Genomic DNA, 27,860 nt, shown 5'->3' with positions numbered 1-27,860 from the left:
AATGCTCTCGCTGCGATGCTCTATGACTTTTTTCTTTCGAGTATCCCGCACACTTTGACACCAAATTTGTGACACCCGGGGGTACGGTTCTGAAGTTTAAATACATAACTTTTTGGACATGCCCGTGAGGCCGAAAATGGCTCAGAAATGTGATTTTGTGTACAAAGTCAATGCAAATTGAGTTTTTTCACATGGTTAATATAAATATGCTTATTTTTACTCTCAATTGCTAAAATTAATTTGTGTTAGGAGTATCATGCTTCAAAAAGTGTCTGCCACAAGTTTTGTAAAAAAAACCAACAAAAACAAAAGGTAAAAAAAACAAAGAAATACATAAGAAATTCATGAAACAATAAAATAGATAAATTAATTTTGATACCGATTTTTTTTCAAGTACATTTGCTGAGAATGCCACGAAGAATAATTACACCAAAATTGAGCACTTTTAGAGCTTTATTTACTGATTTAGATCAAAGAGTCTGATTTCTCACATGTATGAATTACCATAATTAATCAAAATAAAATAAAAAAAGGCTATTTTGGAAAATTTGAATATACCGTCTTGTAGATTACATCGCACACTACCATTGTGCAAATTTTTCCGCGGCGATCGCGCGATCCACGGCCAAGATCTTAAGGGGGCCCTTTAGGCCCCCCCCCCCCCCCCCCCAGTCTTTCGAGCTACCAAAATAGCCCAGTCTTTTTAGGGTTAAGAGGAATTCAAAGTTTATTTGATGAAAATAAAACATCCAAAAACAAAGTAAAACAAAGCGATTGTTATAAAATGTGGGTCCCACACTGTTAGAATCGCTCTGTTTGGGATATCTCAGCCATTTCAAAACCTATTTTCATCAAATAAACTTTGAATTCGTCATGGAATTACGTGCTCTTTCATATTTCTTAAGAAGTTTCTCATTATCTCACCAAAAAATGTTTGAAACCTGAAATTAGGCCTCAAGTATCAAATCCATATGATCCCTTTAATAATAATAACAATAATAATAATAATAATAATAATAATAATAATAATGATAATAATAATTATAATAATAATAATAATAATAATAATGATAATAATTGCATTTAAATGGCACTTCTTACTGGCGTGATGTGAAGTTGAGTTTGATAGCAAGTCAAGTCTCTTGCAATGTGGTCCAGAGGTTTTTTTTTATAATACAGGTGTAGACCTAATGCTGTTTTCTGCTACTCATCTTACAAGTATGTAACTTTCTAGTAGGCCATATCCCTTAGAAAATATAGGTGTACACCGTACATATTTTTTTTTAATCTTTAAATGTTTTTTTTTTTTTGTGTGAGTATGAGTTTTGTTTGTTTATTTGTTTTTTGACAGCTGATGTATGTTTCCTTGAGGTACAATCTGGGGTCTAATAATACTTTCTCTTTCCAGCTTCAATGAGCAGAATCATGTAGATGTAAGTCTGTGTGTGTGTGTGTGTGTGTGTGTGTCTGTGTGTAAGGGGAGTTTTGCCACCACCATGAATTCTACAAAGATTTTGAAATGGTGGTATTCTAGTATGACATTTTTGTTTTTACATAAGGACAGTTACATTTTGTACATTGCCGAAGTGCACTCAAATTTGTTGTTCTCATCCCATATCCTTTTATTCCCTCTGTGGTTTGCTAGAAGTGAGTACAGCTGTAGACATCATCATCTTGTTTGAATATGAAACTGCATGCATTATTGAAGCATAATTTCTCTGTATTCTGCAACCCTTACAAATCAATCTGTCAATAAAGCACATTTTGGTACTCCTCCATCTGACTACAGTATGACTGCAGTGTATTGCGCATTAAGGAGCTACAATTGTACATTATCATGATTAACGCTATGCTCACTATTAAACTTCACTCAGATGCAGGTTTACAAGTTGTTGAAAGGGTATCTTCTCAGCCAGATGTCTCACTTGCCAGTAGTCGTCAACAGAAGGATCAAGTTTTTCCGATGCACCTCTCTCTTGCAAAGGCAGAAATCCAGGATTCCCCTATGGAGAAACAGCGTAATGTTTATGTTGCTTTTCTATGAAGAATTTTAAGTAAACCTATAAAATATAGAATCGATGGTTGTTTGTACTTTTAAATCTTAATGGTGTCATCTATAATGATATGTAAATACAGGGGATGAGTGTCTTGATATCTTTGAAAAAATTATATATACTTACAAAATGTGTAAATATTTCTTCACTTTGCTGTGAATCTCTAGAAAATTGTTACTAGACATGTATTGTCTGATTAAACATAGAAATGATTTCTCCTCCTTTGTACATTATGACATAAAAAGAGTAAATGACAAAATGTTAGTGATGTCCAATGTGCATTGTAAGGTCAGAGGGGATTGCTGGTGAATGCGGTCAAGACCTTTTTCTTCAGTACAAATGTCATACATCTGTAATCAAACCATGGCTTTTTACCCTTCTCACTATTTCCTAGTTTTAACAGCAATTGTGTACACTTTTTTTTTTCTCTCTCTCTCTTTGTGTGGATCAAACAGGTTCTCATGCCATCCATTTCAATACAAATTTTGAACCAGCTGTGCATTCCTTTCCTCGGGAGAATGTTTGGCAGAACAGAGACAAGCCGCACAAGCCTTTGAGTAGGCGTTCGAGACCCTGTAAAATCTGTGGCAAGTTCATCTCCAACATGACAGTACATTTGCGAACCCACACAGGGGAAAGACCGTATAAGTGCGATGTGTGCGACAAAGCTTTTCCCGACAATGGTGGCCTGAAAAGACACATGCTGATACACACAGGAAAGAGACCCTACAAGTGCCACATTTGTTACAAGATGTTTACCCAGTCGTGCTCCTTGCGCGTTCACATGAGCATTCATGGAGGGGAACTCAACCAGTTCAAGTACCGGTGCAACCTGTGTCCGGCTCTCTTCCACAAGCGGAACATGCTGCGGAAGCATTTGAAACGGGAGCACAAACAAAAAAATCGCAAGAAAAGTCGCCGTAAGGATCCGGAAGTCAGAGGTAATCAAAGTCCTGATTTTAACAATCTGAAGATAGGGCCTACTGATTTACTAGGTAGATTGTGTTCCAGAACATTCTTAGTGCTCTCTGACCCAATTGCTTGCGGCAAGTGAAAAATCAGAGTCGGGGAAAGTGTTTCAGAACAAAAGAAAAAATGCTTACCAGGGGGGTGTTTCATCAACATTTGTCGGCGCTGACAACTTGAATCACCATAGTAACAGTTAGTGACCAGAGCATCTCAGCCAATCAAAACCAAGGATATTGCTGAAATTCGTCAGCACGACAAGCGTTGATGAAACACCCCCAGAATTGGCTAGCAAAAAATTTTGAAGGCACTTTTATTTTTCACTTTTCCCCCTTCAAACCCACAAAGTCAACCATACAGAAACCCAAAGATGACTGTTTAGTGATGCAACACACTTCCATTTCATTTGATCAACTGTCCAACACTTAAATGAAGAAGCCCCAATGCATTGCAACACTAACATTTGTGAGAACCAAGGTTGTTGTACTTCAATGTGCCGAAATATTTAATATGTGCCATGTTCGCACGCTTGACTTGGTCAATGATGAACCAAGTTCTCATATTTTGTTCAAACGGACAAACCAACCCAAACCAATTGATAGATCATTCCTGTCGCACTTACACATGTGTACAGTATGTACTGTATCACACTATGTCGTAATTAAATATTAAGGGGTATTTTCTGTTGGATTTGCAATCAAATTCTAAGTTTCTGTCACTCTGTTGCAGGGTTCGAAATTGGCGATGGTCCGCTGGCCATTGGCTACCCAAAATCACGTCGGACTAGCCAAAAATCATAAAATTCTGAAGTTACTAGTCCGTCTGGCTAGCCAAAATATTGCTTCAGTGTCAAAATTGATTCTAAGTAGTCCGCCTGGCTAGTTCAAAAAAAAAGTTAAGTGCGACCCCTGTATTGTGTGCAAAAGTCATACCTGGACAATAATGTAACTGGTCATTTGAAAGAAAATGATTACAGATTTGTCACAAGATTTACATCAAGAGCTTGCCGTATTCTCTACAACTTTGTCCGTAACAAACCAGTGTAACGAAAATGTATATGAAGTTACATAGATTTGAAAACCAGAATGTTTTTCCAAAGTACATTGTACGCCTGCACTGCAGTCTTAGAATAATGTGGCTCACAGGGGGTTTAGGCTGTGGTGCATAAAGAGATAAACATGTGAATCAACGTGTGCTGTTTATTCAAATGATTATGAAAAGTCCTGTCTGCTCTTTCAGACCAAACACAGCAAGCGTCATGATCTGGCACTGATAATGTACCTCCTTAAAGGGGCATTCCAGATGATTTTCATAATTTCTCATCATGTAGTACATAAATCAACACCTCCTTGTATAGATTTGTGGAATTCATTGTTCTTGAGCAGAGAAACAATACTTTGAAAAACCTTAAACAGATTTCACTGAACAAGGATGATGACATACAATGTACTGTGTAACAGGCTCACATATTTCAGAAATTTAGTGTAATTCCATTACAATACCACTTGCTTGCAAGTTCACAGTATGTATACTCTTTGCATGCCTTCTTCTGTTGTTTTGCTTCTTAGAGCCCCAACTCATGCATTCTTACAGTGACCCTGCAATGCCATCATCCTTATTCATTGCAATTTGTTATAAATTTAGAATTATTCTTATTCTGCATCCCAGTTATCATAAATTCTGAAACTCTGTCCTCAGTATAACTACTTTATACATGTTCAAATGTAAAAATCTGAAAATCATCTGGAGTTTTCCTTTTAACACAGTACATGTATGCATTCTCACACAATAGGGACATAGTCACCAAATATATGTGTGAATTGAGTAAATGCAGCAAGATATAATAGTAGAACCCATCAGTGAAAGTGTGAGGAAAATTTGCCATTCCATTCCAAAAGCCATGAATATTTGGTTTCAGTGTCAGTGTTGCTGGATAAGAAAACTAATTTTCAACTTTTAGTGTCACTGCAGGAATACACAAATTTTGTCAGAATTCGACATATTTACACATTTTGTAGTGAAGTTAAACTTGACTTTGATACCTCTCTCAGAAAGTGGGGGGTGGGACGGGGACGAACATTACCAGAGACTCCAACTCTCCTGTTTTTGACAGGAGATCTCCCGCCGAAAACCCATTTTTGCAAAATCTCCCGTTCTCCTGCTGGAGATTTGATTTCTCCCGCCCTGGCTCTGTGTCTCCCAGTGGAAAGGATTTCTTACTTATTGCTATCGTAAGTTGAAAAAATAAGCCTTAGATAGCACCAGAGAACAGCTAGAACCCTAGGAACTTCGTGCTTCGCACACATCAACTTGGAGTCTCCTGTTTGCTAGGGGTTTCAGGCGGTAGAATCTCCAGATCAGAAGGTGCTTGGGGTTGGAGTCTCTGCATTACCCTCTAACATGTATCAGTAGCAAGTCAAAGGAAAGTATAGTGTTCATGATCAATTCTCTCTATCTTGTCTTTGTAATGTCTGGCAGTGATGTCATAAACTATTTTAGTCTTCTCATCCAGCAATGGCAGCACTGAAATTTTAATATTCAGTACTTTTATACTTTTAGGCGCTTAGAAACTGTATTAAGCGCTGTATACATGTAAATGTTTATTATTATTATTATTATTATTATTGTTATTGTTATTATTATTATCATTATTATTATTATTATTATTATTATTATTATTATTATTATCATTATTATTATTATTATTATTATTATTATTATTATTATTATTATTATTATTATTGTTATTATATTGTCTGATTTTCTACAAATTTTTTTTGATGTGTACCAGTATTGCTGCAAACACTCATTCCAAGTGTATATTTGGGTGAACATTTTAAATGGTCTCTTCAGGCCATATCAGCAAGAAAAGTGTAAGTGCACCAACCCTCACCAGTTTTCTCTCTGAAGTTCAAGATTTTGATTTTTTTCCCCTGCACACCACACATAAAGGGCAAGGAATCTTCTTCAAACTCTTTAAGCAGAGCCACTTAAGTGTGCTCTTGATAGACCTGATTTAAAAAAAGCATTGAAATGCCTTGAGAAAAAAAGTCGCAATGTAAATGACCCATGACATACAAATATACAATGTGTAGTACAAAAAAGTTTGTAGGCATTTGATAGTCACACAATATTTATTTATCAAATGTTTTTGTTTTCAACACATATGCGGCGACTTCTTTGAAATGTAGAAAATGTTGTGACGTTCAGGATATGAACAGCTACACTGTACTTTGGAAAATTGTGAAGAAATTTGAAAATCTGAACAAAACTTTTACAATTTCTTTATGTTGTGAATGCAGGTTGTAGGCACAGGTTTTAATGTGATTCATTTATTCCTCCCTTGTTTTTTCCTTCAACCCAGAATATAAGGATAATGACCCAAATGATGCAGGTCCACAAAATTCTATATCCATCCAAGTTGGAGGTATGACCAACAATGCATTACATTTTCTAAGAGAGAGACTTATAGTGAGCAACACACTAATTCTAATGTCTTTACTCCTTAAAAGGCCCATAACATCCAATTCTAGTCCTGTGGTCATGCTGATTTCTTTGATACTAATATGTATACAACATTTGTAGGTCTTCACCTCATCATCATCCAGTTTTGATGTCGGCTTGTCCCCCAAAACAGCCTTATTTACCTCACTCTAACAGTAACCACACCTGACTAATACCATTATGCCCAATTCGTGGCATCATCCTTTGTCAAGCCAAGTTCCTCCTCCACCTGTCTCTGCCATATCTTCTTTGGTTGTCCTTGCTTTTGTCACTCTAACTACTAGATGCTGTAGCACAGGATATTAAACATCTTAAACATGATCATCACATGAAATTCTTCCGTCGAGATGTTTTCATTGCAACTGATTGACAAATTGCCCTACATCGACGTAAATAAGCACTGAATTGATCAGTGATAAATTCAGTGCTTATTTACGTCGATGTAGGGCAATTTGTCAATCAGTTGCAATGATCATCACACTTCTCATTCAATACCCATATGAACCGTACTGTAAAAGTGGACATTTTCACGCGACTAATTTTTCACGTTTGGCCACGTTTCATGTGTTTTTAAATCCGTGGAGTCAAGCCATCACGCATAGGAGCATGTTATTATGGCAAGCAAATATATTCACGTGCTTTTATTTTCGCGCTAGTTTCTGGTTGCACAAAATGCGTGAAAATTTCAACACTGCAAAAATTTCCACTTTTACAGTACAGTTGAACCTCTCGTATCCGGACAAGTCGGGACCGGGCTCATCCGGATAAGGGATTTGGCCGGATACGGGAAACTCAATGCTTTATACATGTACATATACATACACATGTACTGATATAGCCCATTGTAGTACCACATGTAGTAATGTGTATACCGCAACCTTTTCATTGTTACACTCAGTAACATACCCCAAAATAGAGGTTCGTGTTTGCAAGAATGAAATCATTTTCTTTTATAAATTCTTGGGATGATTTACCTAAATAATTATTAAAAAATGTATCAAGTATATGTAATTTATGTGTGTTTGTGTAGGAGTTCTCAAGGAGTTGGGAATCCCCCTTTCCTTCCGTAATTCTTAAAAAAAGATTAAAAAATCACGGCGAGATTGCGTCCGGATAATAGCGAGATCCGGATAAAGGGAGGCCGGATAATAGAGGTTCAACTGTACTTCATTTTCGCTTTTAACAGATGTCTAGTTAATTCCTTCAACTGGAACATCTCTATCATATCCTCAGTCTTCTCTTTGTCCATTAATTTCACTCCACACATTGCTCTCATCACCGTTTGCTCACTTGGTAATCTGTGGTCTTAGTCTATGAGATCTGTTTTGTTTAATGTAATTTAATGCATTTAGTGAGGTGAATAACATGTACATTATGTAACATGGTTGTGAGTACACTGATTTCAGTTGATTTTACTGTTGATGACATCACAAAAAGCAAAATAATCATTTTGTTGAGGCAGATCTTGAGTGGATACCCTGTTCATTTGGTTTCAATATCACTCATAGACAGGGCCCAATATTAGCAGTGGCTCTGCACTACTAAAATATTGATGTTGAGTCACCAAATTCCCCCTCTCCCCCCCCCCCCCCCCCCCCCCCAAAAAAAAAAAAACAAATGTATCATTTTGTGGCCTGATCATGCAACTAAGATTCAAATTATATTGTTTTATTTCCCTTGCTTTTGGCCCAACACATTTCATTTTCAGGCCACCAAAATTTTGAAGAGGAGTGTCAAGCCTTGTCAAAGTGATGACAGTGTACTCACATGCCATAGATCTATATACAAAACAGTGGACAGTTCTCGGAACTGGCAGTTTTTTTTTTGTTTTCGTTCTATGGAAATTACGTCATAACCAGATAAATAAGTACTGTATACGTCGAATATTTCACCTGCTTAAGGTTTTTATTTTTTGTGAATTTGGCAAGTCTGGTGCTATTTGCAAAATTCAAGACATGCGAAAATATTGACTCCGATCCTGATGTGAGCGTGACGTACGCGTGTACATTTCACTGTTCAGTATGACTCCACAATTTAGACTCTCGAAAGATATGGCGTATACATTGTACATACAGTAATACAAATACTATACAGTTGATAATGTTGCGTCCTGAATATTTACTTTGTTGTAACTGGAATTTTGTTATAACCACGTTCGTTTCATGTAAACTAGCAAAAGTGGGAAAATATTGAATGTAGAAAACTGTGGACATTAAATGGATGCAGTTGTTATGTATAACCACAGTGGCATAGAGTACATGTGGTATGCATAAGGCATAGTGTAGAAGGGTGTATATGACAAGAAATGTGACAGAGAAGGGAATTGGTAGGGATCTATAAAGTGTTCAGTGTCGTTTTTCATTGTTGAGATGCTTTCAACTGTTTACATGTTTCTTGGCTTAAAATCAACAGGATTTGATACCAGCCGAAAAACAACTTCATACACAGACACAGACCGGTTGAATGTAACAAATGTTTATAAACCGAAGCAAGCCCCCAACCAGGTTAAAGGTGAGAATTTAGTTCTATGCACTTAATATACTGAAATATTCTTAACTGTGAGAGATTATTTGGCCTGACCCCCAGGTGGTAAAATGGAAACTTTGATCATGCAACCATCCACACAATCTTACTATGTTGTATGTGTGTCACATTTTTTCCCATATTTTGACCTGCTCTCTCAAACACTTTAGCCATCCATCCAGAATAAACCCAGTTCAAGGAAAGTATGACACTTACACTGTAGCACATTTGTGACAAGCATGAAATATTTTAATTTTGTCCAATCATGTGAAGCTGTCATCTCACATTGTGAAGACATACTCCAGACCTACTTGGAGAACCATGCATTACTGCAGAGCTGCCAAGTCTCCCTGATTCTGCAGGAGTCTCCCTAAAAATGTCAAAATCTGTTCATGTCTGAATAATAGAATATTAAAATCTCCCTGATTTGGGAATTATTTTTGCCCATTGAAATGCATGTAACACACAGATATCTCCCTGATTGCTGTGTGGAATCTCCATGATTTGGATGTGGGAATGTTGGCAGACCTGTTACTGTAAAAAGGGAAATTTTCGCGGTGTTGAAATTTTTGCACATATCGTGCAACCCAAATTAGCATGAAGATAAAAGCACACAAATAATTTTGCTTGCCATATGTTCCACTAGTTGATGTCTTGATTCCGCAAAATTCTTTGAAAAAACATGGGATTTCGCGGGAAAACATGCTAAACTCTTTACCCACCAGTTGTGAAAAATCAGTCGTGCGAAAATATCCACCTTTACAGTATGGCGGAATCATACCAGTCGACATTGCGACATTTCTAATTTTTAAAATGTTTCTTCATTGTATTTTTGATACTTTGTTCTCCATGTCCTCACCAAAATGGTATCACAAAATAAAGATTCTGATAAAAGCTGCCGTTTATACTTGTATGGATGTATGTATGTTTGGATATATATGGCAATAATTATAATTATTGAGCAGTGGGATAATAAGTGCCCAACATGATGTTCGATTGTGTGTGTAATCTTGCAGCCAAAATGATAGATGAGAACCTCATAGTCGTATCAAAATGTGCTAGAAACATCACAGAAATACACTGCATTTTCATAGCAAAATCTCATCGGGAGGTTGGGAGGTCTGTATGTTCTTCATCATATTTCCTGTCCTTGAATCTTCAGGCTCCCGTACATACCTTGCCCCACATGAAATCAAGTCAAAACTACGGATGGGTCAGAGGCGGCAGTTGAAGAAGTGCGAGGAGTGCGGGGAGTTAACCACCAATCTCTTCGTGCACAAGCGGATTCACACAGGGAAGCCGACATACTCTTGTCAACTCTGTGGCAAACTATTTGCTGGGCTCTATGATCTAGAGAGGCACATGCGAACCCACACAGGAGAGAAGCCCTTCAAGTGTCCATTGTGCTCCATAAGTTTCACCCAGAAGTCTTCGCTTCGCATACACATGCGCAAGCACGGGCCGGAGTATGCCTGCTACAGTGAACGCATCTGTGCCATTTGCTTCAAGCTCTGTGGGTCAAAGGACAAGCTGAGGCGGCATATGCGAGTATGTCATACACAGCGGCGGCGGCTGGCTGTGCAATCAGTGCAAGGTATGAGTATATGTTTTACAAGATGACTGACAACTCAGTTGATTATAAAGTTCTTGAAATGATGATGGTCATTGAGGGCTTGAACTCTACATAAATCATCCTTATCAAGGTTGTAAAAGTGTATAAGTTTCGTCACGAAGGATGTTCGTAGTTGGACCATAGTTTTTTTTATATTTGTGCAATTCTTCATATCATGTATCTTACTAATTGATAAAGTACTTCACTAATCCTGAAGTAATTTTTTCCTCCGATGGTGGTATTTCTAGCCTTATCAATACTTATAACTGAGGTGTTTTAGTGGCATTATGCATTGAACTCTCAAATTCTTATATCAATTTAGACTCAACAAGATAAAAGAGGAGAGAGACTAGCTTTCCAAAATGATTCTTGATGTAAAGATGTGCAAGACATATTTTTCAAGATCACTGGACTGTGTGTTGTCATTGTAATAGTACATAATGTCCCCCAAACCAGGTGAAAGCCTTGTTGATGGAGCTCCTTTCCCCCTTCATCTATGTTTCCAGTTTTGTTCTCATTTATAAGACTGTGTATAATTTATTTTGTTGCATTTCTCTCACAGTGGGAAGACCATGCTCCGTCAAGGTGAGACGCTTGCCATTGTGTGGAGCCTGTGGACTTGCATTCCTGACCACTTTTGAGCTCAAAATGCATCTTGCCGGAAGTGTGCACCAGTCTAACCTAGCCACAGAGAGTCAGAGATCTGCCAAGCTTGAGGAGCCTCAAACAGGTGACAGCTGTCAGAAAAAAGGTAGCAATATGAAAGAAAACCAAAGCACAAATATAAATGTGGGTTGAGTGAAAGCAGTATAAAAATTTGTGGAACACAATAGTGAAAGGTTGAGGAAAACAAGACAATCGATCAAAAAGTAATGATTTTTTAAAAAGTTTCAGGGCAGCCATAGGCATTGTTGGAAAAGGAGACTACTGCACTTCATGACGGCATGTATGGATAACAATATAAAGAAAATGAAATTAAAATTCTACATATTTCCACTTCTCTTGCATCATAAAAGAGCATTCGACTTACCTCTTTCAGAAAGCAGGGGGGAATGATATTACCTTAACAGTATGTCAATAACAAGTAGATGGAATGTGTAATTTTCATGAAAAATGAAATTTTGTGGAATCCTGCTTGTGTCTTCTTTATATTGTTGTCCAAAATGATGTCACAAAGTGTAGTAGTCTTTTCATCCAGCAATGATGGCACCGAAGATTTGAAAATTCATAACTTGAACCAGTTGTCCGACTTTCCTCAAACTGTCACTGATGTGTTCTATAATAGCTGTGGTAGCATGTTCTTATTTCACTGAAAAGACGATCCATATTTCATGAGATCAAAGGTCACAGTTCAAGGTGAAAGGCTGCTTGTTGCACAACGCTTGGAATGAGTAGAGGGGAGTTTGAAGAAACTCAGCCAAGCTTGTTACAAGGATTACAAGGATTCAGTCTCGGCAAACACTGAAAGCCATCTTATGCACTTGTCAATGTAATGACTCGCCCCACTACCCCCGGACATGGGTGCGTCATTTCCTCGTTTGGTCCGTCAAATTTGTGACCCAGGTGTTCGTCATTTTACCAGCTTTGTCCGTCAAATTTTTGACCGAGGGGTGTGTCAAAATCCCATCATTGTCGGTCAAAATTTTGACCGAGGGGTGCGTCATGGTACGTCACTTGGCTATGGAAAATAACACGCATTATTTTAAACCGAGGGGTGCGTCCTGGTGCGTCACTAGTGCACTTGGCTATGGAAAACTGCACGCATTTTTGCACGCTACTACCGGATACACGTACCGCGAGTGAAATTACAGTGAGCGCGCGCTGTCCCGCGGCAAGTGAAAATCAAATTCGGGAAGTGTTTTGGAATAAGAGGGAAAAATGCTTGCCAGAATCTGGCAAGCACATAATTTAAAAGCCACCCTTTCTCCTTACATTTTCCCTCCAACAAACCCATGAAATCTGTGGTGACAAAGGCGAATTCTTGACAGTAAAAGAAGCGGCAGCAGAAGAAAACTGCCTGCCGCATGCCATTTCCTGCTCGCGGGATAGCCCAACCAGTCGCGCGACGCTGTTAGCTAGCTGTGCGATCCGAATCTCTACGTACAGCGACTAGGCTGTATGTAGTTACTCGCGGGAATGCCGTGGCGTGGTGTGTACCTGCGCTGCAGCAGTATGCATCCACCGCACTAGCAATGGCCGCGCACGTACACACAGCGCATCTGCACATGTGATTGTCATGTATGGATTGCATGCACAGAATACATACTACTGTACGGAATATCGTAGCAGCAGCGTGATGTACGGTGAATGACGGTATGGTGCTTACAGGGCCATGGTAAGGGAAACTTGCCGAAACTTTTACAAATTATGTTTACGAACCAAAAGAAAATGAAATTGCTTGAATAATACGTATGCAAAAATCGTTTCAGTATTTACGGGGGTGCGTCAAATGTACCGAGGATGTCCGTCAAAAAAGTGACCGAGGTGTGCGTCACTTTCAACGTGTTGTCCGTCAAAAAAGTGACTGTGGGGTTCGTCACTTGCAGCGTTTTGTCCGTCAAAAAAGTGACTGTGGTGTCCGTCAAAAACCCCGTGTGGTCAGTCAAAAAATGACCATGACGCACCCATGTCCGGGGGTAGTGGGGTGCGTCATTACATTGACAAGTGCATTATATTGTGATGCTTTAATGTCAATCAACACACCAATTGTCTTCTTCTTGTTTCCGATCATTACACAGAACACAGATTACACTTGGGTCTCCGTAAAGTTGCATCATCTCCAGAAAATGGTCCTGCTCACACCTCTGCCACGTCCAGCCAGACAAAGGTCAAAGGAGGGAAACCACAAGACAAGTCGTTCCACATGTGTAGCATCTGTTTCAGAGTCTTTTCAAATCGGTACAAACTACTCATGCACGAGGACACTCACTTGAAGAGCAGGCCATATCATTGCGAGCTTTGTACAAAATCCTTCACCCAGAAATCCTCCCTCAAAGTCCACATGGCCCTGCACGGATCTCAGTATTCCTACTACACCCAGTATGCATGTCAGTTTTGCGGGAAGAAGTTTGTTGGAAGGAGCAAGCTGAAGCGACATATACACTGTGTCCATCGGAAAGAGCAGTTGAAATTAATGATGTCCAAGCCATCAAATGGTAATTCTTTTATCTTTTTATTTGGATTTCAATTTTTATACAGCTAGTGATGGACAGTATTTAACCTGTTGAAGACAAGTCTCGAGTATACTCTGGCAAGTGTCTATGGGAAATGCGTGTTGTAGCAAAATCAAACCGTCCTCAACGGGTTAACCCAAACCAGGCCGGGCTTTTTTGGGTGTTCTGTGGCCGGGGAGGGGTTGATTCAAACCCCCCCCCCCCTCCCGAGGTCTTGGCCGTCGCTCGCGCAATCGCCATGAAAATTGGCACATACATTACCTGTGGCGTAATCTACCAAACTATAAAAAAAAAAATTGAAATTTTCATCATAATGATTAATTATGTTAATATATGCATAAAATCATACTTTTTGCTTTAAATCAGAAATTAAAGCTCCTAGAATCCTAATTTGTGGTGATAACATTCTTTGTAGCATTCCTAACAATGTACATGAAAAAAAAATCTGGTATCAAAATCAATTTCTTATATATTTTATAAATTTCTTATGTATTTCTTTGTTTTTTCAACCTTTTTTTTAATCATTTTTTTCTCAAAATTTATGACAGAACCTATTTCAAGCATAATTATGCTAAAATTAATTAGTTTCAGCCTATGAAAGTGAAAATAATCATATCTTTATGAATAAGAAGAGAAAACTCCATTTGCTTAGACTTTATACGCAAAATCACATTTTCGAGCCATTTTTGCGAAAATAGTGTCAAAAGATGCGCAAGACTTGAAAGTAAAAAGTCAGCGAACGGCGCGGTCAAAAAATTTCGCGTGGCGGAGTAGTCGCGAAAAATGTCGAGGGGGGGTTGATTCAAACCCCCCCCCCAGCCTTTTTAGGGTTAAAGGAGAACCAGATTTAATTGTGCATACAGACTTCTACCTATGATTGTTTAAGCTTACGAGTGGTGTTTTTATCACTCTAAAGCTGCGTTCATGCGAAACTAGTATTGCGTTTCTAAACACGTTTAGTCCCTAAACGTGTTTAGTTGCGTTGCGTTCATGCGATTTTTCCATTTAAACGCGTTTCAAAACGCCGATCTGAAAACGCAGAAAAAAGGGCGGTTTGAATCACGATTCTGCCAGAATCACAATCGCAGAAGCCGCATGAACGCAACTGTGATTTCAATCATGATTCTGTGACGTCATTGTGCGCTGTGCGCATGCGTGTCTCATGGGGTATCCCACAGCTTCTTGTTCTGTTTGCGCGCTCCTGTACGTCTTATGAATCGTGTGTTTCGGTACCATACTTGCATTTGTTGGTTTACATCACCGCCATACACGGATTCTATGCTAGTATCTAGCTGTTTAATATTATAATACATGTAATTACTCTCCGATTGAGTTGATAGTAGTAATTATGGCTGCAGCGCTGTGTCTACCAAGGGAAAAAAATTGGAGAGACAAAGAATTAAGATTTTTCGATCTGTGGGCATAGCCTGAATGCCACAGCTTATTGGAAATTATTCACCGAAATAAAAATGTAAATGCCTATAATGAACTGACTGATCAGTTGGCATAAGGTGGTCTGGCTAGAGTTGCAGAGACAAGGTCAAACTGCGCAGCAATGGCAAAGAATGAGCAGAGCCAGAATCAGCGTTGCGAAAGCCCGCATGAACGCTCTTCTGCTGAAACCATGATTTGAAATGCCGTTTTGAATCAATTATCATGATTCATGTTTGTGATTCTGGCTATGAAATTCGCATGAACGCGGCCTAATTTATGAGTACTGTGGAAGTCTTGGCAAACTTCAACCTTGACATGCTTTTCTGTTCACACTGACATTGCAATATCGACATGCTAAGGAGTGTTGTTTATTTTACATTTTTTTCTGGGGGTTGGAGGCAGAAGGTAAAGCAGGTGGTACAGCAGTGTCGCAGGAGGCATTACTTACAGATGTCTGAAGCATGCGTCAGTAACAAGTCAAGAGAATACATGTACATTGTACTTCCCCCCACCCCATCCCCCCCCCCCAAAAAAAAAAATCAAATTTTATAGAATTCTCTACACATACATTGTATTTTCCATCTATGTTTATGTGCACATGATATCAAAAATTCTAGTAGTCTTTTTATGCCTCCGCCATGAAGTGGTGCCGGAGGCATTATGTTTTCGGGTTGTCCGTCCGTACATCCGTCCACTTTCGTTTACGCGATAACTTGAGTAATATTGACTGGAATTTTACCAAACTTGGTCCAAGCATAAAGTATGATGGGGCAATTATTTGACAAGTTTTGGGGCGAAATTGGCCAAAGGTCAAAGGTCAAGGTCAAATCATGACATTGTATCCGTTTTCGCGGTAACTCAAGACTGGATCGAGCAAATTTCACCAAACTTTGAGGATGATGTATGATAGGACAATTACTTGATTAGTTTTTTAGTGAAATCGGACAGAGATCAAAGGTCAAAGATCAAGGTCAAATCCTAAAATTTATCTGTTTACATGATAACTCAAAATTGGATGAAGCAGCTTTCACCAAACTTGGTCCAAGGATGATGTATGATGGGACAATTAGTTGACTAGATTGTAGTGACATTGGCAAGATGTCAAAGGTCAAACGGTCAAGGTCAAATGCTATTTCCCCCATATCTATGCAATGCCCAAAGGTATTTTCTTGAAACTTGGTGTAGACATGTACTACTGCGTAAAGATTCTCCAGAGAGAGTTTCATGTCATAAGGTCAAAGGTCAAAAGGTCAAAGGTTAGGTGAAAATGTTGCAATATCACTTTTCTCGCAAATGGTTCAATGTATCTTTATGGAACTTGGTACATACGCATGAACTGACTGGCAGGGATTATCTAGGGAATTTAGGGGTCATGGGTCAATAGTCAGGGGTAAAAGGTCAAGGTCAACTCCTCAAAATTTTACTATTTCCCTCATATACTAGTATATGCAATGCTTGCATTAACAAATGTATTAGTTTTAAAATTTAATATATACATGCATTACCTAATGGAGATTCTCCGGGAAATTTCCAGCCAGAAGGTCAAAGGTCAAAGGTTAAGGGTCAAAGGCTAGGTTTTAATGCCCTCCACCCCACCCCCCAAAAAATCTATTTTGTACTGTAATTACACTCTTTCTTCATACCTTGGAAATTACTCAATGCATAAACTTATAAAAGGGTCCGTCAGAATTCAAGTAAAAATTCTCATATCCCCAAATATGTGTACCTGCAGTCTTAGATAATTATAGCAAACCCAGTTTAAGGAAAATGAACATTCAAGACATTTCTGACAAATCTGTCATTTCAATATTTTGCCAGTTATGTGAAACTGTCATGGATCACACATTGTGAAGACATTGTGCTATACACCTATTGGGAGAATCATGCATTATGGTGGAGGCATCAGTCGCCCTAGCGACATTTCTAGTTGTAAAGCTGTGACTGCCCAAAAACGTTCTAATTTTATAACTTGCGAATGTTTTGCCTCAAATGGTCACACTGCCATTTTGTGCCAGTCTGAAGTTTCTTCTGTTACCATAGCGTAATGATTAACAAAACTTGGACTATCAAATGTGAGGTTGCCTTTGATATAAATTATGCATGTTCAGTTACTCTTTGATTATCAAATAGAGTTGATATTAATCATTCATTAATTTTCAGTGCTCTCTAATGTCTTCTCTTATCAGATGTGGATGTAGCTTGTTTGTGATCAGGGCCCCGTTTTATCAAAAGATATAATCGATTATAAATTTCCTTAACAAACAGGCTGCCATAGACTATCAACTATATAATCAATTATAACTCTTCATAAAACAGGGCCCTGGTGTTGTTTTTACTAAAACGATCAGTCACTTCATTTTAATCCACAGCTGACTAGAGTGAGAAATGTTTCTAATTAGGTCGGTGGTAGACTATCGTGAATGGGAGTCTGTGGATGAGCTGACATGCTCTACAAAATTTCTTTTATCTCTTTGACCACTGAAGCAAAATTGAATGGGGGTTTCTGTAAGATGTGGGCAATGAGTTATAGTTTCGTACCCTAAAATTGTATTTGGATTGATTCACTATTTTCAAAGTTATCATTGCAGAGGGTCCCATTGTAACTTTTTTTTTTTGACATCTTGTACGTTATATCTTCGTTTTTGATTTATGTACATTTGTTGTTGTTTTTTTATTCAGCTTCTGCTCGAAATATGTATGGAATGTCTCCTGTGAGAAGGAGAAGAAGAAGAATTTTGAAATCACCATCAAATCAGACATTGCTAGATGAGGAGACCCTCGGTGAAGTCTGGACTGCCAAAGATTACAAATGCCAACACTGCGACAAGACATTCCCCGATGAGCCAAGTCTCACAGCCCACCAGGAGGTTCACGTCGTCGAGAAGCTCTTCAAGTGCCCCTTGTGTGCCAAGGGTTTTATCAACAAAGAGCTCCAGGAGAGGCACATGGCAGTGATTCATGGGGAAGAGAAGCCATTCCATTGCCGACATTGCTCGGGGTGCTTTGAAACCAAGTCTGAGCTGGAAGTCCACGAGACCGCACATCACATCTCCCACTCCGAACTGCTCAAAGAGAATCAAATGGACAAACTTGGCTCGAAGAATCACTTGCAGACTCCTGATTCAAACTCGGGCTCTGAACACAACTGCCAAGTGTGCTCTATGTCATTTGTGGTGAAGCAAGAGCTGGAAGACCACTGGAAACGTAATGTAGATCAGGCAGTGGCTAAGTGTAGGAGCTGTTCAGAAAAGTTTTTGTCCCAGTGTGAGCTCTACAAGCACGTGAAGACCAATGCAGCGCTTGAGGAGGTGCAGCCCTCTGCTAGGAAGGTGCTAGTGGAGAGTGTTGTGCAGTCTAGTGACACCATACTGTGTACTGAGGAGGAACCTGCCAAAGGTAAATTTTGATAGTTTCCCCTTCTCGTCAAGATTTAATTCAAAGGATTCTTTGCATCGTGCAAGAAATAAGTTTCTGCAAATGTGAATGAAATATGAAGAATTTAAATTCTCACAAACCCCAGGCTCATCAGAACATTTGGGGAAGGCTGTTACCTGTTTATAGTCCATTTGAATAACTTTCCATTTGCTGTTTGAATTCTCGCGTTTCATGTTGTGCAAAAATAAAAGAGAAAGTTTCTGCTTTTGCAGTTTTGCATGTGTGCTGCCCCTTTGCTAAACCTGTAACGTAAATGAACATGCTGTCATGATGCGTGCTAATTAACTGATAAGGGCAATGTACAAATGTATATGCTGCCAAAGGCCTTAAATGCCATTGCAGCGAAGAGCTGTTTTAGAGGCTAAATTGTCTTGACTGCCTACAGAATAAAGAATTATTGCATCGTAATCTATCTCACCGGTCCGATCACAAAAATCAATCCCTTGAGAACTTATTCCTGCTGTTACTGTACCAGAGAACTGTTCATTGTGATATCTTCAGGGTGGCAACATTACTTGGGTTCCAGCATCAAACAATGTACGTATGTGTGTTTGTTTGTTTGTTTTTTCATTTAGTGGGTTGTACATCAGATGATGATGGTGAAGGTACCAGCCCAACTCCAGAAAAGACTGCAGTCAACAACACACTACAGAATGACCTCCAGGATACATCCTCTGGGGAAGAAGACATTGAGGATCTTGGTGTTTCAGGTATTACATTTTTTTTTTCATTTGAACAGAAAGAGTGATACAGAATTACTGTAAAAATTGATATTTTCACATTACTAATTTTTCGCGCTCGGCGGGTAAGAAGAGTTTCACATTTTTTTGATTCCGCGGAATCAAGAGACAAAGTACAGGAACATATGGCAAGTATTGGTGTGCTTTTATTGTCATGCTAGTTTCTGATTGCGCGAAATGGCACAAAAATTTCCACTTTTACAGTAGTATATTTGTCTTGTGTCTTCAGGAGAAAAAAAAGCAACAACAGCAAAGGATAGTATTGAGATCTCTTGGGAAATGACAGAAAAAGGCAGTATGAAGATCTTGTGAAAACAGTTGTTGGAGCTTTGAAGAAGTAACGCTGCAGAGCAGACAGGAATTAGTAACATTGATCCTGTTTAACCCCATAGGGATTCAGTTTGACCAAGTGGGTGACCCCTCCCAGTAAAACGTTGGTGTGACATAGCCCAGTTAAAATACTGTTTACATAATTGGAAGATGTTCATGGTATTTAAAAGATTGTAAATTATATAAAGCTGTGTCCTGTGAACAGCCAGTGCTTGTGCTACATGTACAGTACCTTTGTTAGTTAAGTTTATTTCACAATACGATCAACTTAGTTTTCCCGGTGTTGTAAGATTTAAGGGATTGCAGTGAATTGGGCAATTTTACATTCCAAATATATTTTTCTTCATCCCCAAGGATCTTGCTCAGATCGGCGACATGAAAAAGAAATGGCTGCTGCTGTGGAAGGACTCGCTGCTGCAAATCTGCATGAGACAGGCAAAGAGCTTGTAGCAGAATGGAAAGACGTCCTCTTGGACTACTTCTGTAGTCCAGCAACCTCTGCGCCTGAGGTCATTAAAAGCTACATCGGGGATGGAGATTCCAACCACAATCATAGCTATGAAGGAGAGTCTGGCGAGGGGGACATTGAGGAGGAAGAAGAAGAGCTTGGGGAATCCACGAATGAACAAGCTGAGCCTCAGAACCATGACACTGCCATATTCTCGGCTGGGACCATTGAGCGCAGGTTGGATGCGTGGGACAACTGCAGGTGCGCGAGGAAGTGCAAGACGCTTTTTGCACGCCGTGAAATCCTCGACCACCAACTCCAGATCCTGTCGCTGACGTGGGTGGAGAAAAATATTGCAATCATGGCCCAGCTGGATGCTGTGCAGAACTGCACTGCATCCTTAGAGTGTGCCAAGCCAGCTGGGATAGAAGAGAAGAAGCTTGTCCGTGCTAGATACTTCTTTCATGGAAAAGACATATGTGGGGACATGTTTGCCTTTCTCCATGGGTAAGTGGTCCGCCAGTCCGATGGTATTACCCGACAAACATTCTCTCTTTTTAAGCCATGGGGGTAAATGCACAAAGTTCAAAGATCAAACGAAAATGCTAAAATGTCACTTTTTTTCCCTCTCCATGCCTTGGAAATGGCTTAAGGAATCTTTCTGAAACCTAGTACTAATGCAAGCACTGCCTGTCAGTGTTAAGGGATTTTTAGGGTCATGGGGGTCGAAGTTCAAGGTCAAATTCTCAAAATTTCACCATTCCCCCTCTTGTCTGCGCAATGCCTGACGGTGGTGGTGGGGGTGGGGCTTGAATATTGACCGCAGACAAATTACATTACCATCCTTTTCACATCTTGTACTCATATTCAGACCCTATCCATGGAAATCATGGGTATGCTTGCAGAGATATAACAAAATTTTTGTGACCTATGCCACCAAAAATTGCAGTTTTCAATGACTTGTGTGTGTGTGTGTACAAAGCAAGGGTTTTACAAGAATTGTTGTCAGATGAATTTTGTACTTGTTTTTCTCAGATAACTTCCGTTTTTGTTATAATCAACTATTATAGCTATAAAGAAGAAGCGAAAGCTATGAACAAAAAATACATAAGAAATATAAAAGCAATGTACATTAATTTATTTTGAAATTGCCAGTTTCATCATGTAATTTTGTTTATAGTACTACAAAGAATATGTAGACAACAAAAAGCCCATTTGAAGCCTTATTTAGGGATATTGAGATTGAAAATCTGAGGCGCACATCAAAAAATATGCGTTAATTATCATGTATGCACACATAATAGAAATATGCGTAAATTATCATGATTACCATATAAAGAAAGAAGGATCTACCATACTTTTGGAAAAAGTAGTGATTCATTCCTTGAGATTACATAATTGGCAACCTGCATGCTGATTTTTGCCATGGTCGTGCTATTGACAGCCTAAATCTTTTGCTGGGGAGTGCATATTTACCCCCTGGCCTATACAATTTCAAAAGAAACTAGACTCGGAATTTGTCAACACTGACAAATTAGGTGATCCGATCTACAGGGAAATCAATGATTTGAGTCCTGATCCCAATAGGCATGACCATACAGGTTCCATCTGTGTTGAGGGGACATTGGCCATGTGATGTTTGGAGTCTCATTTAGAAAAGGGAGTCAGACCTGCCATCTTTGGTACCGAATTCCGTATGCAATAACGAAGATACAGAATGAAGTATATTTGACCTTTGACCCCATTTTGCACACCAAAGATGGCATCTGAGCAAAAAGTAGTTATTTTGTGAAATGATTCTTGTAAAATGGTCTTTGCGTGTGCAAAATATGGGAAAGATAGGACAAGTATTCACCAAGATACAGGATAAAACATGTATGACCTTTGACCCTAATTTACATACCCAAGATGGTGTCCGATCAAGTAGTTGTTATTTTATGAAATAATGTACGTGACATGAACTAAACATGTGCAAAATATGGGGGTAATAGAGGCTGTTTTTCTTGAGTTATTGCAAAGAAAGTTGCAAAAAGAAAGAAATATCTCAATACGTCAAAGATAAGCTTTAATTTCAACCAAGATTTTTAGCACAATCCCGACATTGTATGAAAAAACAAAAGGCACAACAACATAGCGCAAAGTCTCAGCTACAACATATTAAAATCTGGGAGAAATTCACCAAAGGGTAAGTGAGCTAGTGCTCGATAAAGACAATCATGTCAATTTTCACAGCTAGAAAAATTCCCTCCCATAGAGATAACACGTCATAACGAAGATACAGAAAGAAGTACATAATGACCTTTGACCCCACTTTGCACAGACAAGATGGCATCTGAGCAAAAAGTGGTTATCTTGTGAAATGATCCTTGTAACATGGTCTTTACGTGTGCAAAATATGGGAAAGATAGGACATGTGTTCACCAAGATACAGGATAATACATTTATGACCTTTGACCCTAATTTACATACCCAAGATGGCGTCTGATCAAGTAGTTGTTATTTTGTGAAATAATGTACGTGACATGAACTAAACATGTGCAAAATATGGTGGTGATAGGATATGTTTTTCTTGAGTTATTGCAAAGACAGTTGCAGAAAGAAAGAAATATTTCAATACTTCGAAGATAAGCTTTAATTTCAACCAAGTTTTTTTACACGATCCCAACATCGCATGAAAAAACGAAGGGCACACTTACGATAGCCCAAAGTCTCAGCTACAACATATTAAAATCTGGGAGAAATTCACTGAAGCATAAGTGAGCCAGTGCTCGATAAAGATAGTCATGTCAATTTTCCTTTCCATAAAAACTGCACTCCCATAGAGATAACACGTAAACTGGTCAAATTTGACAAGGTTACCTTCAATTCATTTTTACGAGGTGATACCATCATCCAATCAAAATTGTGTTATTACATTTATGAAAGAGCATTTAATAAGCTACAACATACTGAAATTTGGGTGAAAATCGGCAAAGGATAAGTGAAATACGCTCATGTGAACTTGAAATTTGATGACGTCATTTTGAAAATTTACTTTTTTTACTTTATTAAGAAATTTGATATCTTTTAATCATTTTTTCAGTATCGCCAACCCATGAAATGACATGTACAACTCATCAGCTTTCAAAATATGTAAAGAAAATGGGGGGTCACCGTCCATCCTGACGAGTAAAATCGGATTTAAAATTGGCGGTTTTTTGGCATTGTTGCACTGTATATCGCCATTGACGCGCGCGCGGAATTTCAACTTTGACGGGCCCGTATGACGTCATATTGAGTCGGATTGACTTGAAACTTGGTAGAAATATTCCTTGACATTTCAGGCATCTGTAAAATGTGAAAAAACAGGAAATTTCTATTGCATATGAGCTGTGCGTGCGTATATGTGAGCGCGTACGCGTCCGTCCAATTTTTTCAATTTTTCAAAAAATGCTCCAAATGGTCTGAAACGTGTGCAAAAAAATTTGAGCTCGATTTGAGCATACGAATATTTCAACGCGCGCGTACGCGCACTTTTTAATAATGAATATGAATTTTAATATATGAGTAGAATGCGCTTGACTTGAAATATATGTGACGTAAATTTCATTGAAAAATTCCTTTCCATTAATGAGATATGCATGAAAATGTGTTTTCATATAATGACGTCATAGTGACGTCACGGTCGACTGATCACTATGATTTTACTTGCGCTGTCGTCTTTGGGACATGATACATACATGGTATAATTTTGAAATTGATAGGAACAGGACTTTCTGAGCTAACCTCTGCACAACTTTTGGGGAGAAATAAAGAAAAAGAAGAAGAAGAAGAAAGAATCCGTACAGAAACAGAAGGTAATCCGAGAGGATACTCGGATCACTTGTGTAGTATGGTATCCTACAAGCCTTCACTTTTGACATTTGTACCCAATTAATCTTTTCTCAAGTTTGGCAGCAGGATATAAACTTGAATTAATAAGATTGCATTCATCTTCCAACCTGGATAGTTAACTAATGCTCTGTTTGTTTTGTTGTTGTTAGCATCTCCTTCAGAAAGCTGCATGGATTGCAGAGGTGGGTAAAGAAGTATGGCCTTGTCGAAGGGATGCTGAAGATGAGGAAACCTGCAGCAGCCAAGTCCAGGAAATTCAGCTTAGACGAAACGAGAAGTACCGTGCGGTTCATCACCAACTACGCTGAGGAGTCGGCTGTTCTCCTGCCGGGTCGTATCCCACGATGCAAGACGTCTGGTATCCATCTTCTACCAAGCTCGGTTTCCAAGCTTTCTTTGTACAAGCTGTATCAAGCTGCAAGTCAGCAGAATGGTAGGCATTTGTTTTGTTTTGTTTTGTTTTTGTTTTGCTTTGTTTTGTTTTGCTTACTTGTGGGCATGTATGCTCAAATTCAAAGTTCATATGTCAAGGTCAAAGATCAAAGAGCAGACTTTAAAGGGATAGTACAGTTTTGGTTGAGATGAGAATTTGGGCTTTTAAAGTTTTGCAAGATACCAGAAAACACTTATGATATAGCACAGAGTATACCATTTTAAGAGCATTTCAAAGTTTATTTGATGAAAATCGGGTTTGGAATTACTGAAACATCCAAAAACAAAATAAAACAAAGCGATCGTTCCAAAGTGTGGGTCCCACACTTTATTAGAATCGCTCTTTTTGGATATCTCAGCCATTTCAAAACCAATTTTTATCAAATAAACGTTGAATTCCTCATAGAATTGCATGCTCTTTCATATTTCGTATGAGATTTCTTATTATTTCACCTAAAAATGTTAGAAACCTAAAATTAGGTCTCAACCAGTACTGTACAGTCCCTTTAAGCTTTAAAATGATGTATGACTCACTTGAAATGAATTCTCTACAAACCTGTCTAAATACTGGAAAGAAAATACACGCTAGAAAATTGTATGCAGAGAAAAGAGACTCTGAAGTACAGGGCCTACTCAAGTGTTTAATCTTGCCAAGCTGTGGTAGCTGTGCAATGAAAGTTACAAAAAAAAAGAGTACATAAAACACCTTTAGCTGACACTGAACATTGAAGAGATGATCAGATTGATCTGAAATAGAGCAAGCGCTATGAGCACATTGTATCCATTACTAATCCCAACTTCCAAAGCAGTAGCATCATCCTTTCAAAAGTGAATAAAGTTGAAGTGAAGAGTGTATAAAGGATTTTTAACCCATTGAGGTTTATATGCATGTATTACCCTAGTGATTATTTGGAGAAAGTTTACTTTGTAGACACATAGACATACTGTAAAAGGTATATATCACCCATGAAATGAGCAGAAAGTAGATATTGATTTTTGTCTTTTTTTGTTTTTGTTTTTTTTTCTTTACATTTGTTTGTGTGTTTGTTTGTTTTTGCAACCGCTATAAACTTGTCCCTTTTCTACCCACTTAATTTGCCAAAGGGTCCCGAGCTATGCCGTATGTTGCCTTCTGCCAGACTTGGCGACAGTATGCTCCCTCTGTTGTGACTGCCAAACCTGAAACCGACCTTTGCCCTACGTGCCAGCGGAACTCCACCATATTCTTGCACTCAGCCAACGAGCCAGAAAAGCTGAAGTTGGAGAACATGAAGCTGTATCGACATCACATCAAAGGTATCATGAATGCCATTGAGCATTATAGGGAAGAGACGACAGCAGCACAACAAAGCATCCAGGCAGACCCTGCTGATTTTGGTCATCATTCTCCATGCTCTCGGGTTGGGAAGATGCACTACAGTTTTGGCTTTTCCCATCGGCTCCACTATCCTGCCAACCCTCAGTGCCCTGGCCCAGCAAGCTTTTTGAGCGCCAGAAAATGTGGCATCTTTGGCATCAACTGTGAAGGCATTCCCAAACAGGTCTGACACTCACGACACATCTTTTTTTTCTTCTTCTTCTTCTTCTTTCTTTTTTTGTTGTTGCAATGATTGAGTATATGCTTCTGCAAGATGGTCAAGGTCTTTGCTAAAATGACTATATGAGATGTCAAAAAGGTGTAGTCATATCAGTTCTTTCTAATGCTATGATTTGTCCTGTGATATTGTTATTACAGCTTACTCACTTGTTGAAATGAGAATGTTATAAACTTTGCCTTTTAAGAGAAGTAGATACAGAACATTAACCCGTTGAGGATGAGTCCCGAGTATACTTGGGAAGGGGTCTATAGGAAATGCGTGTTGTAGCAAAATCAGTACAACCTCAACAGGTTAATGTCATGAACTTTACCACAAGATATTCCATGGTGATCTCCTGTAGACAAATTTTGCTTTGCAGAAATTTTGCTCTTATAATCTATTAGCCTCCTTATTGGTAACAATGTATGTATACTACACAGGTATAGTCATGTCTCTTGTTGTGCATTTTTCTCTGCATTCTCTTATGCATTTTTTTCTGTATTCTTATTTTTTCTTGACACTGCAGGTGAACTTCCTCATTGATGAAGGTGTCCAACATGCCAAGGGCTCTGTTGCTGTTCTCTCCTATCTCCACCACTTCTTTCAACATTTTGGGCTGGGGGAGAAGATAGCGAGTCTCCACTGTGACAGTCCGTCAGGGCAGACCCGGAACCACTTTCTCCTGTGGTATCTGGCCTGGCGATGTATCAGTGGCCTACATGAGGACATCACACTGAATTTCATGGTGGGCAGCCATGCAAACTTCGCCCCACAGTACTGCTTTGGCCTGCTCAAAAGGAAGTTTCGCTCGTCAGTCGTGTCCACACTGGCAGACATTGCTGGAGTCATTGAGGCTTCATCTTCCCGTGGAATCAACATCGCACAATTAGTGGGAGATGAAGGAGGGCAGCAACAAGTACCTAGCTATGCCTGGGATGAGTTCTTGGGCCCTCACTTCCAACCTATCCAAGACATTGACTCCTTCTACCACTTCAGGTATGTAGTGTGCGGGGTTGAATTAACCCCCCTTTGACATTTTTTGCGACTATCCCGTGCAAAATTTTTTGACCGCACTGTTCGCTGACTTTTTACTTTCAAGTCTCGCGCAACTTTTGACACCATTTTTGTGAAAATCGAGCATACCGTTCCCGAGGCTACACAACCTTTTATACATGCCTGTCAGACCGAAAATGGCTCAAAAACGTGATTTTGTATGTAAAGTCTATGCAAATGGAGTTTTCTCACCTTATTCATAAAGATATGATTATTTTCACTTTCATAGGCTGAAATCTATTAATTTCAGCATGATTATGTTTGAAAAGGGTTCTGTCATAAGTTTTGCGAAAAAAAAGGTAAAACAAAAAGTCGAAAAACAAAGAAATACATAAGAAATTCATAAAACAATAAAATACATAAGAAATTAAGTTTGATACCAGATTTTTTTACAAGTACATTATTAGGAATGCTGCAAAGAATGTTATCACCAAAAATTAGGATTCTAGGAGCTTTACTTTCTGATTTAGAGCAAAATGCATGATTTTATGCATATATTAGCATAATCAATTAATATAATCAAAATTTCCTTTCTTTTGGTATAATGTGGTAGATTATGCCACAGTTAATGCATGTGCCAATTTTCATGGCAATTGCGTGATCGACGGCTGAGATCAGTTTATATCTTGAATGAAGAAAAGCATTTTGAGTTTTTGCAGTCTGATTGTCATTGCAGTTTAGAATAGAAAATTGAACAGATAAAGCC

The 27,860-nt window shown here is 38.8% G+C and overlaps 1 protein-coding gene across 1 annotated transcript in view; it reads left to right on the top strand.

Moving 5' to 3' along the window:
- LOC139731269 (uncharacterized) overlaps positions 1-27,860 on the top strand; it is a 32,264-nt gene that overhangs the window by 3,171 nt on the left and 1,233 nt on the right. The window contains exons 3-15 of the mRNA XM_071642155.1: positions 1,875-2,018; positions 2,510-2,995; positions 6,385-6,447; positions 8,937-9,035; positions 10,210-10,641; positions 11,222-11,410; positions 13,398-13,814; positions 17,946-18,662; positions 19,277-19,411; positions 20,126-20,726; positions 24,242-24,525; positions 25,629-26,065; positions 26,628-27,097. Of these exons, the coding sequence (XP_071498256.1) occupies positions 1,875-2,018; positions 2,510-2,995; positions 6,385-6,447; positions 8,937-9,035; positions 10,210-10,641; positions 11,222-11,410; positions 13,398-13,814; positions 17,946-18,662; positions 19,277-19,411; positions 20,126-20,726; positions 24,242-24,525; positions 25,629-26,065; positions 26,628-27,097 (4,474 nt within the window). The remainder of the gene's footprint in view (positions 1-1,874; positions 2,019-2,509; positions 2,996-6,384; positions 6,448-8,936; positions 9,036-10,209; positions 10,642-11,221; positions 11,411-13,397; positions 13,815-17,945; positions 18,663-19,276; positions 19,412-20,125; positions 20,727-24,241; positions 24,526-25,628; positions 26,066-26,627; positions 27,098-27,860) is intronic.

Source organism: Diadema antillarum, unplaced genomic scaffold, assembly GCF_040938485.1.
Source record: "Diadema antillarum isolate AM-2024a unplaced genomic scaffold, OU_Dant_1.0 seq00000367_RagTag, whole genome shotgun sequence".
Lineage (NCBI taxonomy): Eukaryota > Metazoa > Echinodermata > Echinoidea > Diadematoida > Diadematidae > Diadema > Diadema antillarum.
The sequence above is the reverse complement of the archived record's forward strand: the minus strand, read 5'-3'. Positions and strand labels throughout refer to the sequence as shown.